The sequence below is a fragment of the Coregonus clupeaformis genome, chromosome 10 (genome assembly GCF_020615455.1).
Source record: "Coregonus clupeaformis isolate EN_2021a chromosome 10, ASM2061545v1, whole genome shotgun sequence".
Lineage (NCBI taxonomy): Eukaryota > Metazoa > Chordata > Actinopteri > Salmoniformes > Salmonidae > Coregonus > Coregonus clupeaformis.
In genome coordinates this window covers 49,084,493-49,101,585 of record NC_059201.1, presented here as the reverse complement: position 1 = coordinate 49,101,585, position 17,093 = coordinate 49,084,493, and the positions used below count along the sequence as shown (strand labels likewise).

Sequence of the window (17,093 nt, the reverse complement as noted above, 5' to 3'; positions counted from 1 at the left end):
TACTGATTAATAAGGAGGATGATTGGAACACAAAGCCGGTGGAGATAAGACCAGGAGCCTCTCTGCTCTCCTTTTATCTCTCTGTTTTCAGGCTAGCGGCCCGCCGCACCACACAGGGTCCCGGGAGCACGGCTCCAATGTCTGCATTGGTACGATTAATTAAAGCTAGTCCAATGAATATGGTAATTGTTGGCCAATAGGCTCAGTGTGAAATACATTGTTACACTAGGCCAGGCTACCACCTCGATGAATGGATGGGATGGACTAACTGGGCTAGAGACGTTTTACTCTGTAGCTTATTGCAGAGCAGATCGAAGGTAGGAAGCAATTGACTAGCTCTGGAGTGGTGTACACTGCAGCATTCTCAAGACTATGGTTTCCTGGAGATGTTTTGTGTGTTTCTCTGCTAGAAGCAGCACTGTGGTCTGAGCACAAACAAACCTTGACGATAATACTGATCATCACCATTTTACATTTTACATTTTAGTCATTTAGCAGACGCTCTTATCCAGAGCGACTTACAGGAGCAATTAGGGTTAAGTGCCTTGCTCAAGGGCACATCGACAGATTTTTCACCTAGTCGGCTCGGTTCCCATAATCTCCACATTTGTCAACACCTGTATCCTAACCAGTAGCGGTTCGTGGGTAAAATCCAGTGTTGTAAAGTACTTAAGTATTCAGACCCTTTGCTATGAGACTTGAAATTGAGCTCAGGTGCATCCTGTTTCCATTGATCATCCTTGAGATGTTTCTACAACTTGATTGGAGTCCACCTGTGGTAAATTCAATTGGTTGGACATGATTTGGAAAGGCATACGCCTGTCTATATAAGGTGCAACAGTTGACAGTGCATGTCAGAGCAAAAACCAAGCCATGAGGTCGAAGGAATTGTCCATAGAGCTCCGAGACAGGATTGTGTCACGGCATAGATCTGTGGAAGGGTACCAAAAAATGTCTGCAGCATTGAAGGTCCTCAAGAACACAGTGACCACCATCCTTCTTAAATGGAAGAAGTTTGGAACCACCAAGACTCTTCCTAGAGCTGGCTTCCCGGCCAAACTGAGCAATCGGTAGAGAAGGGCCTTGGTCAGGAAGGTGACCAAGAAGGGAAAGATGAACAGAGAGATCCTTGTTGAAAACCTGCTCCAGAGCGCTCAGGACCTCAGACTGAGGCGAAGGTTCACCTTCCAACAGGACAATGACCCTAAGCACACAGCCAAGACATCGCAGGAGTGGCTTCAGGACAAGTCTCTGAATGTTGTTGAGTGGCCCAGCCAGAGCCTGGACTTGAACCCGATCAAACATCTCTGGAGAGACCTGAAAATAGCTGTGCAGCAATGCTCCCCATCCAACCTGACAGAGCTTGAGAGGATCTGCAGAGAAGAATGGGATAAATCCCCAAAACCTGTTTTTGCTTTGTCATTATGGGGTATTGTGTGTAGATTGATGAGGAAGAAAACAATTTCATCCATTTTAGAATAAGGCTGTAATGTAAAAGAAAATGTGGAAAAGTGAAGTGGTCTGAATACTTTCCGAATGCAATTTATATTTCAAACTAAATACTTTTAGACTTTTACTCAAGTAGTATTTTACTGGGTGACTTTAACTTTTACTTGAGTCATTCTCTATTAAGGTATCTTTACTTTTACTCAAGCATGACAATTGGGTATTTTTTCCACCACTGGTAAAATCACTTACCGCAAGTAGCAAGAAAACAGGAGCTGTCTCCACTATTCCAGCACCATTTCAACTTCAACATTTCAACATAATCAAATCACCTCTGCTTAGTCTAATACAGTGACAACTAAAAGATACCAAAAACAATTGTCTAATCAACGTAAGCTAAATATGATGTGGCTGTCCATGGTTCTGATTTCTGTGTGCGTGTGTGCGTGCATATGTAGCAACACATGTTGACTCACCCTACTTGTAGAGAAACGTCAATGCCATCCTCCTCTATTTCATGTTGACTGAACATTCTATCACTCTGTCATACAGTACAAGCTTTTATTTTTTGTTGTCCTAGGCTACCTGGCTAAAATGCTTGTTCGCTAGCCTAACATCCATTCATGGGCAACATTAGCTAGTTAACATTAGCCTTCTACATCAAGCTACATATTGAACTTCCGTCCTCTCCGGCCAGGGGCACAACAATGTATTAATTAATGTTTGGATCAGAATCGCCGTTATAATCATTGGCCAGTATGGCGAATTAAATATAACCACAAGTCCAAATCCCTATCTCCATCCATGGCTTTCCTTCTTAGGGAAAGGGCCAATTGTAGCTAGCTGGCTAGCTAGCCAGCGGAGGGTAACAACACAACGAGATGCAACAATTCAAGTTTTTCTGTCAATGACGTATGCTCTCAATGGGATTTGATAGGAGGGACGCCAAATCCAAGCTGGCTTCCCTTGACACTTTTTTATGGTGCACCAGGACAGTTTAGCTCAACGCTGATTGGCAAAAAAATCAAATATTGGTTAATTTTTTTGGGAAGCCTTGGCATCCATGAATACACACCACTGATCCTACCATGGCATCATGTATTCTACACTGCATCTGTTTTAAACATTATGGTCAACATTATGTTCTGTCTGGATGGTATATCTTCATTTTTCTCTGTAGTTCACTGTGGTGGACAGGCTTTGAATTCTGTTAGTTTGATCCAATACAGCCTTATTTACAGATCTCTGCCTCAGACAAACCTCCTTAGCTCTAAAACGGCTTGAGGTGTCAAAGCTCTTAGCATTGTCCATATTCTTGACAAAATACATGTAAATCATTTGCTCTATACGCTGTGTTTGTCTAGGTCTGTTTGACATATCTACAGTAACTCTTTACCCTGGCTTGAAGGGATGTTCTGAGCAAGGTCAACTCGTGGTAATCCGCAATGTATACGGAGACCACCGTGCATGTGTGAGAGGTGTGTGCATCGAGAGACAGTCCGTGCGGTATTGTAATCCTGTGTGTGTGTGTGTGTGTGTGTGTGTGTGTGTGTGTGTGTGTGTGTGTGTGCGTGTGTGTGTGTGTGTGTGTGTGTGTGTGTGTGTGTGTGCATGCCTGTGCGTGTGTATATCTGTCTCCACACACACATTCTTGCTGTGCTGCTGCTGTTGTGTTTTGGGAGCAGAGCCGTGCTCAGCTCAGAAGCTTTTAGACGGCGATAATGGCACTCACTCCACAAACCTCTATTTCTCCATGTTCCCTCTGTCACAGGTCAATAAGCCAGTTAATTACCGCCATGCATCTTCTGCCATCAGATTAATGTGGGCTGCACTCCCCGGTTTATTTACAAAGAGATTATCTGTGTTTTAGTCCCTGACGGGGGACACGGGCGCGCTGGGCGCCAGTATCGGACATCATCAGACATCAGCAGTGAAAACAGCCATTACACGGCCACGGGCAGAGATGACAGGCACAGAGTCTCAGAGCAGATCTGGGTTCAAATACTAACCGAAATCTTTCAAATACTTTTAGCATTTTCGTCTGGAGTGCCAGATGGGCAAGGTTTGCACTCCTTGTGAGTATTCTATTGGTTCAATTGTGTCAGACTAGCTCAATTAAGCCCAGGTAATCAAGCCCAAATAGTATTTGAACCCAGGTCTGTCTCTGAGGTAGCCCAGGCCTCAGAGACAGAGATAGGCTTAGAGGAGAGATGAACATGCCACGTGAATAAATGTTGCTCCTTTTTGGAGATAGTAATCTGGCTGTCGGGAAGACCATGGTGCAAAACCTATCATTGATGTTCCCATCTGGTTCAACTCAATGAGTTTCCTTGTTAGGAAAATAGTAAATACAAGATAATCTATTAGTAAATAGATAATTATCAATATAAATTAATCATCTGAACTTGAATCATCCAAAAGTGCAACGCAGTCCTTGACTCAAGTCCCCAACTCTATGTATTCCTGTGTATATGTATCTGTGTTTGTTTGAGTGATGATTGTGTATCTCTGTGTAAGTGTTTGTGTTCTCTCTGTGTGCGTAGTTTAACCAGACTGGGCATGGCAGTGTGTGTAGCCAGGCTATCATGCTGGTGACCGACGGGGCAACGCAGATGTACGACGACGTCTTCGCCAAGTTCAATTGGCCAGACAGAAAGGTGAGATACTGGTCATGTTTGGGAAGGCTCTCCAATAGGTAGTGTTCTCTCTCTCTCTCTCTCTCTCTCTCTCTCTCTCTCTCTCTCTCTCTCTCTCTCTCTCTCTCTCTCTCTCTCTCTCTCTCTCTCTCACAAACAACCATTCACTAACTCACTAACTCACTCAAACACACATACACACATGCACAGTCACAAAAAAGACATAACGATTTTGATACTTACAATATAATTTATTTGTATTGCTATAAAATGTACAATAACTTATCAAACGTACTATACCTACCAATCCTATCTTACTCTATCTTACATTTCTTACATCTACAAAATAACTCAGAGATTCACAGCCATCTCCAACACCCCTGGAATGGCTTCCAGTTTCTCAATCTCTTCATCAGAAAAGTCTCGTAAAACTCCATCCTCATAAAACTCCATCCTCACTCTCCTGCAATGTAGAACTCTACCTGGTGCTTCAGCTCCATGTGCTTGTGGAACAGATAACCAATACCTGCCTGAGCAGGAGCAATGCTGTGGTAGCAGAAGTTGGCCATGGTTAGGTACCGGGACTTCCAGTACCACTCACAATGCCTGATCGCTGAGAAAATCGGGAGGACCTGACCTAAAGTCACACATAAAGCCGATGCTATACAGATCTGGCATCTTAATTTGATCACCCTTTTGTTGCAGAAAGTTTTCCTCCTCCACAGGAAAATGCAAATGAGTGCAAATGGCCTTCGTGATTTACATAAATGCAACAGAAACCCTCAGAAATCCTTTCTCTTCTTGCGGGGGCAGTCGAGTCATTTATTCATAATTCAGATTCAAGTATAGAATTTGCATTAAAATGGAGGCCATTGGTTTCCTGCAGGAACTTGATGATCTGATATGTACTTAAATGCATTCTAAACCTGTAATGCTCAGAAATACACAACAATAAGCAATTAACCAAATCCTGGTAAAAATACAGTATTTGTCTCAGTCTAACCATAGCTGATGGAATTTGAAGGCATTGCAGGAAGATACTGATGTCCCTGTGCCATCCATGGTAGTGACTGGTTAAATCGCTAGGTGTAGAAGGTCATTTTAGCTAAATGTATAATCTTAGATAGCAGAAAGAAGCAAGTCGCACGTCTAGTCTTGGGTTGTTGCCACCAAAACAGAGTTCCAAATCAACATTTGTGCCTATCAACCAAACATTCTAACATTCAATTTTCAATTGTGATATCATCATTTTCAAATGTAATTGTATTCTTATGAATAGAATCACCATGGCAACACTGTTGCTCTTATTAACCAAACATTTTAAATTCAAACATTCTACCAACTTTGCTTTGGTTGATTTTGTATTGTTATGATTTTAAAATAGAATTGTCATGACAATGACACACCCACACTCCAATCTATCTTTCTCCTTCTCATTCTCCTACTGCCTCTGTTGTCCTTTCAAAGTCTCATTGTGAATCCGATTCTTGCTTGTGCCGTGTTTTGCTTCCTTTGAGACTTCACCATTTCCATCATTTTAAAATCATGGATATTAGATGGATTTTCCTTCTTGTCGTTTGGCGAAATTGAGTTCTTATTATCCAAGTAAAGCTCATAACCTAGTAAATGTACAATTGAATGAAATATACATGTATTTTATAGAGCTGACCTGACCTGACACAGTGTGACATTTGTCCTGACCAGAGAAACATGGGGTATAAACTGTTTTCAAGGACGGAATCATGGTTCATCCTCAGTCCCTGAGCACTCACTCACGCATGGTTTACGCTGCACACAGAACCAAGAGCCAGCCAAAACCTAAAACATTATACACAAGCTGCTTTACTTTGCCTATTAGGCATGTCTCTTTTTGAACTGTTTTGTCCTCCACCAGTCCAAACCCTGTTCAATGATCAGAAAACTTTTATTTAACCAGGCAAGTCAATTAAGAACAAATTCTTATTTACAATGACGGCAAGAGGCAAAAGGCCTCCTGTGGGGGCCGGAGGTTGGGATAAAAAACAACAACAATGTAAGACAAAACGGACAACACATTATGTAGCATTCAGAAAGCATTCAGAAAGCATTCAGAAAGCATTCAGAAAGCATTCAGAAAGCATTCAGAAAACCTTTATAAGCATGACATTAAGAGTCATAATGGAGGGGCTGTGGAGATAGTTCAGACAGTTTGTCCCTGGAGTTTAGTGGCATCTCTCTGTTTGACCTCCATCCACCTCAACAACAGACTGGCCTGACTCAATCAAACACTCATGCAGACAGTGAACTCTGCTTCTGCGTGTGCTTGGCTGGAGGAAGAGGACGGAATGTACTTCAGAGTCTAGCCTCTCTCCTCCTGTCTTCTCTCTGCATCTACTGCCCAGGCTTGCTCTCTGTGCTCTAGAGCCCTTCTTATCCTCCTGGACGTATCCACATAGCCTTCTCCCTGCCTCTACCTCTCGTGGTCCTCTGTAGCTCAGCTGGTAGAGCACGGCGCTTGTAACGCCAAGGTAGTGGGTTCGATCCCCGGGACCACCCATACACAAAAATGTATGCACGCATGACTGTAAGTCGATTTGGATAAAAGCGTCTGCTAAATGGCATATTATATTATTATATACTGTCCCAGTATTTCAGTATCTCTGTGCTGTGGAGCCCCTCTCCTCCTGCATCTACCCTTTCCCCTGCCCCTGCCTCTGTCGCCCCAGGCTGGCTACATAATCTCTGAATCCCCTCCTCCAGTGCCAAAATAGGCTTGTCCCTGCTTCTGCCTCTCAGCCTCTGTCGTTGTCGCCCCTGGCTGGCTCTCTATTGGAGGGTCTTTCTGGGGGGTCTTTTCTGGGCCACTCTGTGACAAACGACTGGGTGAAAGCGTTAGACAAATGCAATTGATATTAAATGGGCTGCTGTGCTATTCAGAGTGCAATAAAAACAAAAGCTTACGGCCCTTTTGTCCAGTCCTATCAAGCATATGCGTGTCGGTAGACTCGGCACAAAGGGTACGTTTTTGGCAGTGTAACCCCCATCCCCCCACATACCCAGAGGGGCAGCCATTCACTCTGGTTCTCCTATATGCTTAGCATAGCATCTGGAGCCAATGAGCCGTGCCGTATTGGCCCGAGAGTCACACAAAGTACCCGCATGGACCCGCCCCCATGTTCAGCTAGAAGCCCTCTGATTGGCTGGCGTATGCCACAGAGAGAATGTAACCTGTCTCCTGTTTCTCTGTGCTGTCAACTTTGGTTTATACGTACACACAAATCTAATGAAGCACAGACATGCAGATATATGGATGGATGGATGAGCAAGAAAGAGAGAAAGAGGGAGGAAAACAATGGAAATGAGAAAGGGATGAGGAGAGGAGAGAGGAAGGGAGATGAAGGGAAAGGAAGAAAGACAAAGAGCTATAGAGTACTGGGTCTTTCCTAGTGAGGCACATCCAGTACTGTAGCAGTCCATATTGCCACCCTCCTCTCCCCTCTCCAGACAGATAGAATACGAGCAGGAAGAGGGAGCCCCATGTGGTTCCGTCACGGTGAATGTTTATGTATTCTCTATTTAAATCTGAGCTGGCAACCACACTATAAACACCTGACGTCCCTGCCTCCTCTCCGTATAGGTGCGCATATTCCCTTACCTGATTGGCCGAGAGTCTGCCTTTGCTGATAACATGAAATGGATGGCCTGTGCTAATAAAGGTTTGTCTCCTCTTCAAACTATATCATAAGAAACACAAATACTTTGTAGCAAATATACCACACACCATATAATTACTGTGACGGGATGTTGGCTGTGTTTAAATGTGTGTGTTGGGTAGATAGAAATTGTGGCTATTGGTGTGTGTTAGTCAAAGAGGTGTGTGAGTGTGTTATGGGGAGGGAAGAGATGCAGGTGTTAGATTTTGAGTGTGTTTTGTTGAGAGAGGAATTGTGGGTGTTGGTGTGTGTGTGCTGGGGTATGAGTGTAGTTGTGTGTGTGAGGGGGTTTGAAGTGTGTGAGGGTATCTGAGTGTGTTAGTGTATGGGAGTGTGTGCGTGTGAGGTGTGTGAGTGTGTTGGGGAGCGAAGAGATGCAGGATTTAGTGTGTGAGGTGTGTGAGTGGGTTTGGAGGTGTTGGGGATTGGCTGTGCTGCTGATGTGAGCAGTGCAGAGCGGAGCGTCGGTGGAGTGACACAGAGGGGTCAGGGGGCATCCCTGCCTCATCCCTCTTCCTGTCAGAGCCTTTCCCCCTGGCCACATGCCGCTGATGGCTCCCGTGTGCCCACGCTCTGGATGAGAGGAGAACGCTCTGGACTGGGAAAGTCACAGTCAGGAAAACTGATGACTTGTGGGATTACACAGCCCAGCTAGTCTAACCTTATTCTAACACTCACAGTAACACACACTTACTGGGAAATGCCTGTGAAATACCATAATGTGATACAGTGTGTGTGTGTGTGTGTGTGTGTGTGTGTGTGTGTGTGTGTGTGTGTGTGTGTGTGCGTGCGTGCGTGTTGCCACAGGGTATTTCAGTCAGATCTCCACACTGGCTGATGTACAGGAAAATGTGATGAGGTATCTTCATGTTATGAGTCGTCCTAAAGTCATCGACCATGAGCATGACACGGTCTGGACAGAGGCCTACGTGGACAGCACTGTAAGTATCATAGTGAGTAGAAAAAGTTAGTGAGTGTGTGTAACGTGGTCCGTGTACAGTATGTATTTCCACCAGTGTACATAATCAGATTACTTTTATGAGTAACGGAGTATTGGGTAATATTATTACTTTGTCAAACAACTTTCAGAATCATATCTCTACCGGGTGCGTTTCCATGATCCGATCTTGACCTCATTTAGTTCTCGAGCAAGCGGAGAAAGGCTGTTTGGAGAAATGTCATGACAGCTGCTGTCCATAGAAATGTATAGAGGGTGCACCCCTCATCTTTGCCATTGATCGCTTCTGTGATAGCAAAGCCCATAGAGGACTGTTCCATCTAGTGGAAAGTGTGCCCTCTATACTCTCTATGGGTCCATCGCGTATGTGCAATCTATAACCAGAACAGGCGGCTTGAGAGAAAGATTTTGAATGAAAAGATAGGAAATCTGTACAGATGTTTGGCCTACAGTATATATGGCTAATTAAGCAGCCCATATACAGTGCCTTGCAAAAGTATTCATCCCCCTTGGTGTTTTTCCTATTTTGTTGCATTACAACCTGTAATTTAAATGGATTTTTATTTGGATTTCATGTAATGGACATACACAAAATAAACCAAATTGGTGAAGTGAAATGAAAAAAATTACTTGTTTAAAAAAAAAGAGGAAAAAAACGGAAAAGTGGTGCGTGCATATGTATTCACCCCCTTTGCTATGAAGCCCCTAAATAAGATCTGGTGCAACCAATTACCTTCAGAAGTCACATAATTAGTTAAATAAAGTCCACCTGTGTGCAATCTAAGTGTCACATGATCTGTCACATGATCTCAGTATATATACACCTGTTCTGAAAGGCCCCAGAGTCTGCAACACCACTAAGCAAGGGGCACCACCAAGCAAGTGGCACCATGAAGACCAAGGAGCTCTCCAAACAGGTCAGGGACACATTTTGTGGAGAAGTACAGATCAGGGTTGGGTTATAAAAAAATATCCAAAACTTTGAACATCCCACGGAGCACCATTAAATCCATTATTAAAAAATGGAAAGAATATGGCACCACAACAAACCTGCTAAGAGTGGGCCGCCCACAAAAACTCACGAACCAGGCAAGGAGGGCATTAATCAGAGAGGCAACAAAGAGACCAAAGATAACCCTGAAGGAGCTGCAAAGCTCCACAGCGGAGATTGGAGTATCTGTCCATAGGACCACTTTAAGCCGTACACTCCACAGAGCTGGGCTTTACGGAAGAGTGCCAGAAAAAAGCCATTGCTTAAAGAAAAAAATAAGCAAACATGTTTGGTGTTCGCCAAAAGGCATGTGGGAGACTCCTCAAACATATGGGAGAAGGTACTCTGGTCAGATGAGACAAAAATTGAGCTTTTTGGGCATCAAGGAAAACGCTATGTCTGGCGCAAACCCAACACCTCTCATCACCCAGAGAACACCATCCCCACAGTGAAGCATGGTGGTGGCAGTATCGTGCTGTGAGGATGTTTTTCATCGGCAGGGACTGGGAAACTGGTCAGAATTGAAGGAATGATGGATGGCGCTAAATACAGGGAAATTCTTGAGGGAAACCTGTTTCAGTCTTCCAGAGATTTGAGACTGGGACGGAGGTTCACCTTCCAGCAGGACAATGACCCTAAGCATACTGCTAAAGCAACACTCAAGTGGTTTAAGGGGAAACATTTAAATGTCTTGGAATGGCCTAGTCAAAGCCCAGACCTCAATCCAATTGAGAATCTGTGGTATGACTTAAAGATTGCTGTACACCAGGGGAACCCATCCAACTTGGAGCTGGAGCAGTTTTTCCCTGACGAATGGCCAAAAATCCCAGTGGCTAGATGTGCCAAGCTTATAGAGACATACCCCAAGAGACTTGCAGCTGTAATTGCTGCAAAAGGTGTCTCTACAAAGTATTGACTTTGGGGGGGTGAATAGTTATGCACGCTGAAGTTTTAAATTTTTTTGTATTATTTCTTGTTTATTTCACAATAAAAAATATATTGCATCTTCAAAGTGGTAGGCATGTTGTGTAAATCAAATGATACAAACCCCCAAAAAATCTATTTTAATTCCAGGTTGTAAGGCAACAAAATAGGAAAAATGCCAAGGGGGGTGAATACTTTCGCAAGCCACTGTATAGCGCACTTGTAGACTAGCACAGCAAAGCAGCTCCACAGATGAAAGGAGAAACTAGTGATCAAAGCTGAGTTAGTAAGTAGCCTATCTTTGGTAGAGCATGGCCTTGCTCCCTCTGACAGTCAAACAAGCGGGGAGATTTTGAGTCATATTGTAAAGTAACGCGTTACTTTTGTTAAATGTAACGAGTAATATGTAATATATTACTGTTTCAAGTAACTAATCCCCACACTGGTGTCCACCCTGTATGTGTGTTCATACTGTATGTGTACATGCCCAAACATGCTTGCGTGTCGGTGAGTGTGTGTGTGTATGTGCATTTGCGCGTGCCTGCATCTGTGTATGTGTCCTCTCTGATCAGTCCCCTTCATGCTACAGGAGTGATTCCTCATTATGAGCTTCATTAATTCCGACTGGATTGTTCTGCACTTCTGTGTCTAGAATGGTAATATGCAGGAGGAGCAGTCTGTCTGGCTGTCTGTTGTACAGGAGGAGAGCTCAATCCTCATTTGTCATTTTTCTGTCTCCTTCTGCAGCTCTCCCAGGCACACAAGGTAAAGCCCTCTCTCTCTCTCTCTCTCTCTCTCTCTCTCTCTCTCTCTCTCTCTCTCTCTCTCTCTCGTTTCCTTGTCATTTAGAGATTATTTACTGTGCACATTTTAACTATTTTCCATATCCATTGATATGTGTTTGTAATCTGGTTGCTGAGGGTTCCTGAGTAGTGAGTTTCTCCCCTGCTGTGGAGTTAAGGCATTGCAGCAGCAGTTGAGACTGCTGTAATTTATAAAGCTCTGCTTCTACTCAGTAAGGGGATTGTCCTGGACTGTATGTGTATTGTGTATAGTACCCACACACGCACACAAACACACACACACGGCCACAGAGGTAAGGGTTGGGTTGGGGGGGATTGTCCTCTGGCGTGTGTGCTCTTGTATCTCAGCCACAGAGAAACACCATTCATCATTCTGTGGATCATTGCCTTTTATCTCATGAAGCTCATAATAAAACTGACATTGGAGCGGAGAGAGTGAGCGAGGGAGAGAAAGAAGGAGAGGGGACGGGGACGGGGGGACTGGACGGGGGGGGCTAGCACAAGGTCGTTTCCCAGAAAGCTCTCTTGTGTCTAGTGCTGCTGACTGCTGCAGGATATTCCCAGTGTGTCTTTACTAAGCTCCTCTGATGAACTGGGGGGTCTACCAGGGTCTACCTGTACAGGTGAGACTGGGCTTTAGGGGCTGTTACTCTGGGAGGAAGCGGGGTGGTCGATGGTTAGACCCTCCATCAGTCATTTTGTCGAGCAGCCAAGACACATAATCCCACCCTAGTACCCTACACTGTCCACTGCCTCTCTCCTACACACGTACATGAACACAAACACACACAACAGCCAAACACGTAAGCACGCGCACACGCAAGCACTCACACACATACACAAACAGCCACGCACTCACCATGGCTGCGGGAAGATGTTTAGATGTGGGTTTCATTTTGTACAATTTTTTTTTATTGTTATATTCATTATTTTTTTATTGTGATTTATCAGGGTGTGCTGCAGCACCCTTAGAACCACTACTTCCAGCGGCTATGACACTCACACACAGAGCACTCACAGCTGTGTCCGTGAGCCTGTGAGGTGAGGGAATAGCAGACCTAGTTTCAGTGAGCACATGTGTTTAATCATGTCAGTTCTCATCCTGCTGAGCTTAGCCCCGCTCTCAGCCAAAACGGAGACACACACACACACACTGGGGATTGCTCTAAACTGGAGCTTCAATATACATTTACTGTAAAACCACAAGCAACATTTACCATAGATTTACACTGCAGACTCACTTACATTTTGTATAAAAAGCATTTGGCGACATTTCTACTGCACAGTGTTTGGTGAAATGTATTTTGGTGAAATTACTGGACTGTAAATGTGTTGTGATGAAGCCTACTTGGCAGGGATGGACATTGGTGCATATGATCCTCTATTGACACCGAATAGCATAGCATTTAGCATCAGTCAGACAGGGAATACTATAGCAACAGCCTCTGATGATTAACATAATGGGAAGATCTCGATTGCATACTCCTCGCATCCTCTCTCCTCACTCCTCGTCTCCTTCTCAAAACCCATTGGAGGAGAAGGCCAGAGGGGAGGGACCTCTGGCTTTCTTATCCAAAGGGTTTTGAGAAGGAGACAAGGAGAGAGGACGGGAGGAGTATGCAATCGAGATCTTCCCATTATGTTAATCATCAGAGGCTGTTGCTATAGTATTCCCTGTCTGACTGATGCTAAATGCTATGCTATTCTCAGTAGCCATGGTATTTGCCACTGTCTGTCACTGTCTCTGTCACTGTGTTCTGTCTCAGTCCAGAAACAAGAAGGGCCCTAGCCTGATGACCACTGTGGCCATGCCTGTGTTCAGCACCAAGAACGAGACGGTAAGTGTGTGTGTCTGTGTCTGTGCCTCTGTCTGTCTGTGCCTCTGTCTGTCTGTCTGTCTGTCTGTCTGTCTGTCTGTCTGTCTGTCTGTCTGTCTGTCTGTCTGTCTGTCTGTCTGTCTGTCTGTCTGTCTGTCTGTCTGTCTGTCTGTCTGTCTGTCTGTCTGTCTGTCTGTCTGTCTGTCTGTCTGTCTGTCTGTCTGTCTGTCTGTCTGTCTGTGGTATACTCACTCTTTCGCTCCTCTCTCCCCTACAGAAGAACCAGGGTATTCTCCTAGGGGTAGTGGGCACAGACATTCCTCTTCAGGAACTCATGAAGATCATCCCTAAACACATGGTACTGTGTTTACTAACCCATGTTTATGACTAATTTGATGCGTTGTCATTTACTGTTGTCCTGTACTCTACTTCATGTAATCAAGTATCTCTATATATTGTTTTTGTGCCTTCAGCTGGGTATCCACGGTTACGCGTTTGCCATCACAAACAACGGCTTCATCCTGACCCATCCGGACCTAAGGCCACTGGTAACACACTGTCTTTTAAACCCACTCATACACTAGGTTCCCTTTCTAGGGTTGTAAAATCACAGGTTTTCTCAGAAATAATGGTTAGAGGATTCAGGATTTCCTGCTTATTCCCTCCTGATACCGGGAATCTTCTAACCAGGAGTTCTGGAAAACCTCGGAATTCTGGGAAAGTTACCTGAATTATGCAACCCTAACTCTGTCCCTAACCCTAGTCTTGCCACAATGCACTAACCCTAACCCACACAACCTTTACACATACCAACCTTGGGATTGTGGTTAAAGTGGTTAAACAGCTACATTTCAGTTTTCCCCTCCCCACTCAAACTCCTCCCAGAGAGTCCTAGCAAAATTCTTGCTTGAGAAATTGCTCTTTGCTAAGAAGATATTTTTGTTTTTTTAGGACCATTTTTATTGAGAACAATCACATTAAGATACTTAATTGTTACCCAGAAAAGATTTGATATTGAGATTTTTAAAAAATTGGCTGCATTGGACCTTTAAAGACATGCTCCGGAACTTTGGCGACTACTAAGTCGTTTTTTAAACTTCCCGCTTTGGGCCAGATGTGTCAGTGTGTAGTTCATACATGTATAATCTAAGAGCAGAATTACTATCTTACCTCAATTAGCCACGAAATCCCTAGTTTGTTTTTCTGGAAGATGTGCTGTGTCATTTTCCCAAAATGTTCACCCACGTGGTCCAGCCCCCTAGCAATTTGAGTTCTAGCCAATGAGCTTCAGCCCCTCGCCATTTGAGGGACAGCTAGCAAGATGCACACACAGCAGAGCGAGAGAGAGAGAGAGCGCAATGACGTGTTGCACATATGTGCACATACAGTGGGGAGAACAAGTATTTGATACACTGCCGATTTTGCAGGTTTTCCTACTTACAAAGCATGTAGAGGTCTGTAATTTTTATCATAGGTACACTTCAACTGTGAGAGACGGAATCTAAAACAAAAATCCAGAAAATCACATTGTATGATTTTTAAGTAATTAATTTGCATTTTATTGCATGACATAAGTATTTTATCACCTACCAACCAGTAAGAATTCTGGCTCTCACAGACCTGTTAGTTTTTCTTTAAGAAGCCCTCCTGTTCTCCACTCATTACCTGTATTAACTGCACCTGTTTGAACTTGTTACCTGTATAAAAGACACCTGTCCACACACTCAATCAAACCGACTCCAACCTCTCCACAATGGCCAAGACCAGAGAGCTGTGTAAGGACATCAGGGATACAATTGTAGACCTGCACAAGGCTGGGATGGGCTACAGGACAATAGGCAAGCAGCTTGGTGAGAAGGCAACAACTGTTGGCGCAATTGTTAGAAAATGGAAGAAGTTCAAGATGACGGTCAATCACCCTCGGTCTGGGGCTCCATGCAAGATCTCACCTCGTGGGGCATCAATGATCATGAGGAAGGTGAGGGATCAACCCAGAACTACATGGCAGGACCTGGTCAATGACCTGAAGAGAGCTGGTAACACACTACGCCGTCATGGATTAAAATCCTGCAGCGCACGCAAGGTCCCCCTGCTCAAGCCAGCGCATGTCCAGGCCCATCTGAAGTTTGCTAATGACCATCTGGATGATCCATAGGAGGAATGGGAGAAGGTCATGTGGTCTGATGAGACAAAAATATAGCTTTTTGGTCTAAACTCCACTCGCCGTGTTTGGAGGAAGAAGAAGGATGAGTACAACCCCAAGAACACCATCCCAACCGTGAAGCATGGAGGTGGAAACATCATTCTTTGGGGATTATTTTCTGCAAAGGGGACAGGACGACTGCACCGTATTGAGGGGAGGATGGATGGGGCCATGTATCGCGAGATCTTGGCCAACAACCTCCTTCCCTCAGTAAGAGCATTGAAGATGGGTCGTGGCTGTGTCTTCCAGCATGACAACGACCCGAAACACACAGCCAGGGCAACTAAGGAGTGGCTCCGTAAGAAGCATCTCAAGGTCCTGGAGTGGCCTAGCCAGTCTCCAGACCTGAACCCAATAGAAAATCTTTGGAGGGAGCTGAAAGTCCGTATTGCCCAGCGACAGCCCCGAAACCTGAAGGATCTGGAGAAGGTCTGTATGGAGGAGTGGGCCAAAATCCCTGCTGCAGTGTGTGCAAACCTGGTCAAGAACTACAGGAAACGTATGATCACTGTAATTGCAAACAAAGGTTTCTGTACCAAATATTAAGTTCTGCTTTTCTGATGTATCAAATACTTATGTCATGCAATAAAATGCAAATTAATTACTTAAAAATCATACAATGTGATTTTCACATGCTTTGTAAGTAGGAAAACCTGCAAAATCGGCAGTGTATCAAATACTTGTTCTCCCCACTGTCTGTGATGTAGTACGCCATTTTCGCAGACCACTTTTGGCTCGTGAGCACTACTTTCAGAACTACTGGCTAAAAAGTAAAGTATACAAAAGTACCGGAGCATCTCTTCAAATAAATAGTTTAAATACAGACACTGAATGCCTGTGCCCTTTTCTGTTACATGACAGACTATGTTAACCACATACACATAAACAGTGTGAGTACGTGTTACCGAGCAAGTTGGGAGGCTCAATCTGTAATGCCCACCTTTTCCTTTGATGTATGCATGCAGGGAGGGATACAGGCCATTGCTACTACTGTAGGGCTGGCTGGCCCTGGCTAACTGAGATAACACTAACCCAGAGGTAACCATCCTGTCCTGTAACTGTACTATACAGAGAATAGACCACAGACACTCACTCTCTCTCTGGGATCCTGCATGGGTCCCACTGGAAACTGGTGCTAGTGGATCTGTGTGTAACAGTGTATATGTGATGTTAGTACCTCTCTGTGCCACTGTGTGTGTTTGTGTGTATATGTGTTTTAGTATGTGTTGCTGTGTGTTTTCTATGTACTGTAAGTGTGTGTTTCTCTGTGCCTTAGACTGTGCTGTGACTGTGGTTGTCTATTCTGAGGCTGAACTAGACCCTACTGGACTTTGTGTGTGGGACTGGACATGTTTATAGTATTGGTTGTTGATTGAACTGATCAATTTGGTATTCAATTTGGGGAGTTCTAGCCTGGTGGAACCAGCCTGACTTCACGATAGCTCACATTCTGTTTGAACACAGTGGTCAGTCTGCTTAACCTGGCTAGGAGTGTTCTGGTTTTGAGCAGGACTGTGTGAACGAAGCCTTGTATAGGTTCACTCTTAACTTAGCTGTGCACCCAAACCATCCACAGTGTAACCAAAATCTAGACTTCCTCAACTGTTCCCATCAAATGTGTGT

The 17,093-nt window shown here is 44.3% G+C and overlaps 1 protein-coding gene across 1 annotated transcript in view; it reads left to right on the top strand.

Moving 5' to 3' along the window:
• Positions 1-17,093, top strand: part of LOC121575425 (voltage-dependent calcium channel subunit alpha-2/delta-3-like) — a 63,580-nt gene that overhangs the window by 24,152 nt on the left and 22,335 nt on the right. The window contains exons 11-17 of the mRNA XM_045223061.1: positions 3,990-4,103; positions 7,699-7,777; positions 8,582-8,715; positions 11,395-11,412; positions 13,217-13,288; positions 13,545-13,625; positions 13,741-13,815. Of these exons, the coding sequence (XP_045078996.1) occupies positions 3,990-4,103; positions 7,699-7,777; positions 8,582-8,715; positions 11,395-11,412; positions 13,217-13,288; positions 13,545-13,625; positions 13,741-13,815 (573 nt within the window). The remainder of the gene's footprint in view (positions 1-3,989; positions 4,104-7,698; positions 7,778-8,581; positions 8,716-11,394; positions 11,413-13,216; positions 13,289-13,544; positions 13,626-13,740; positions 13,816-17,093) is intronic.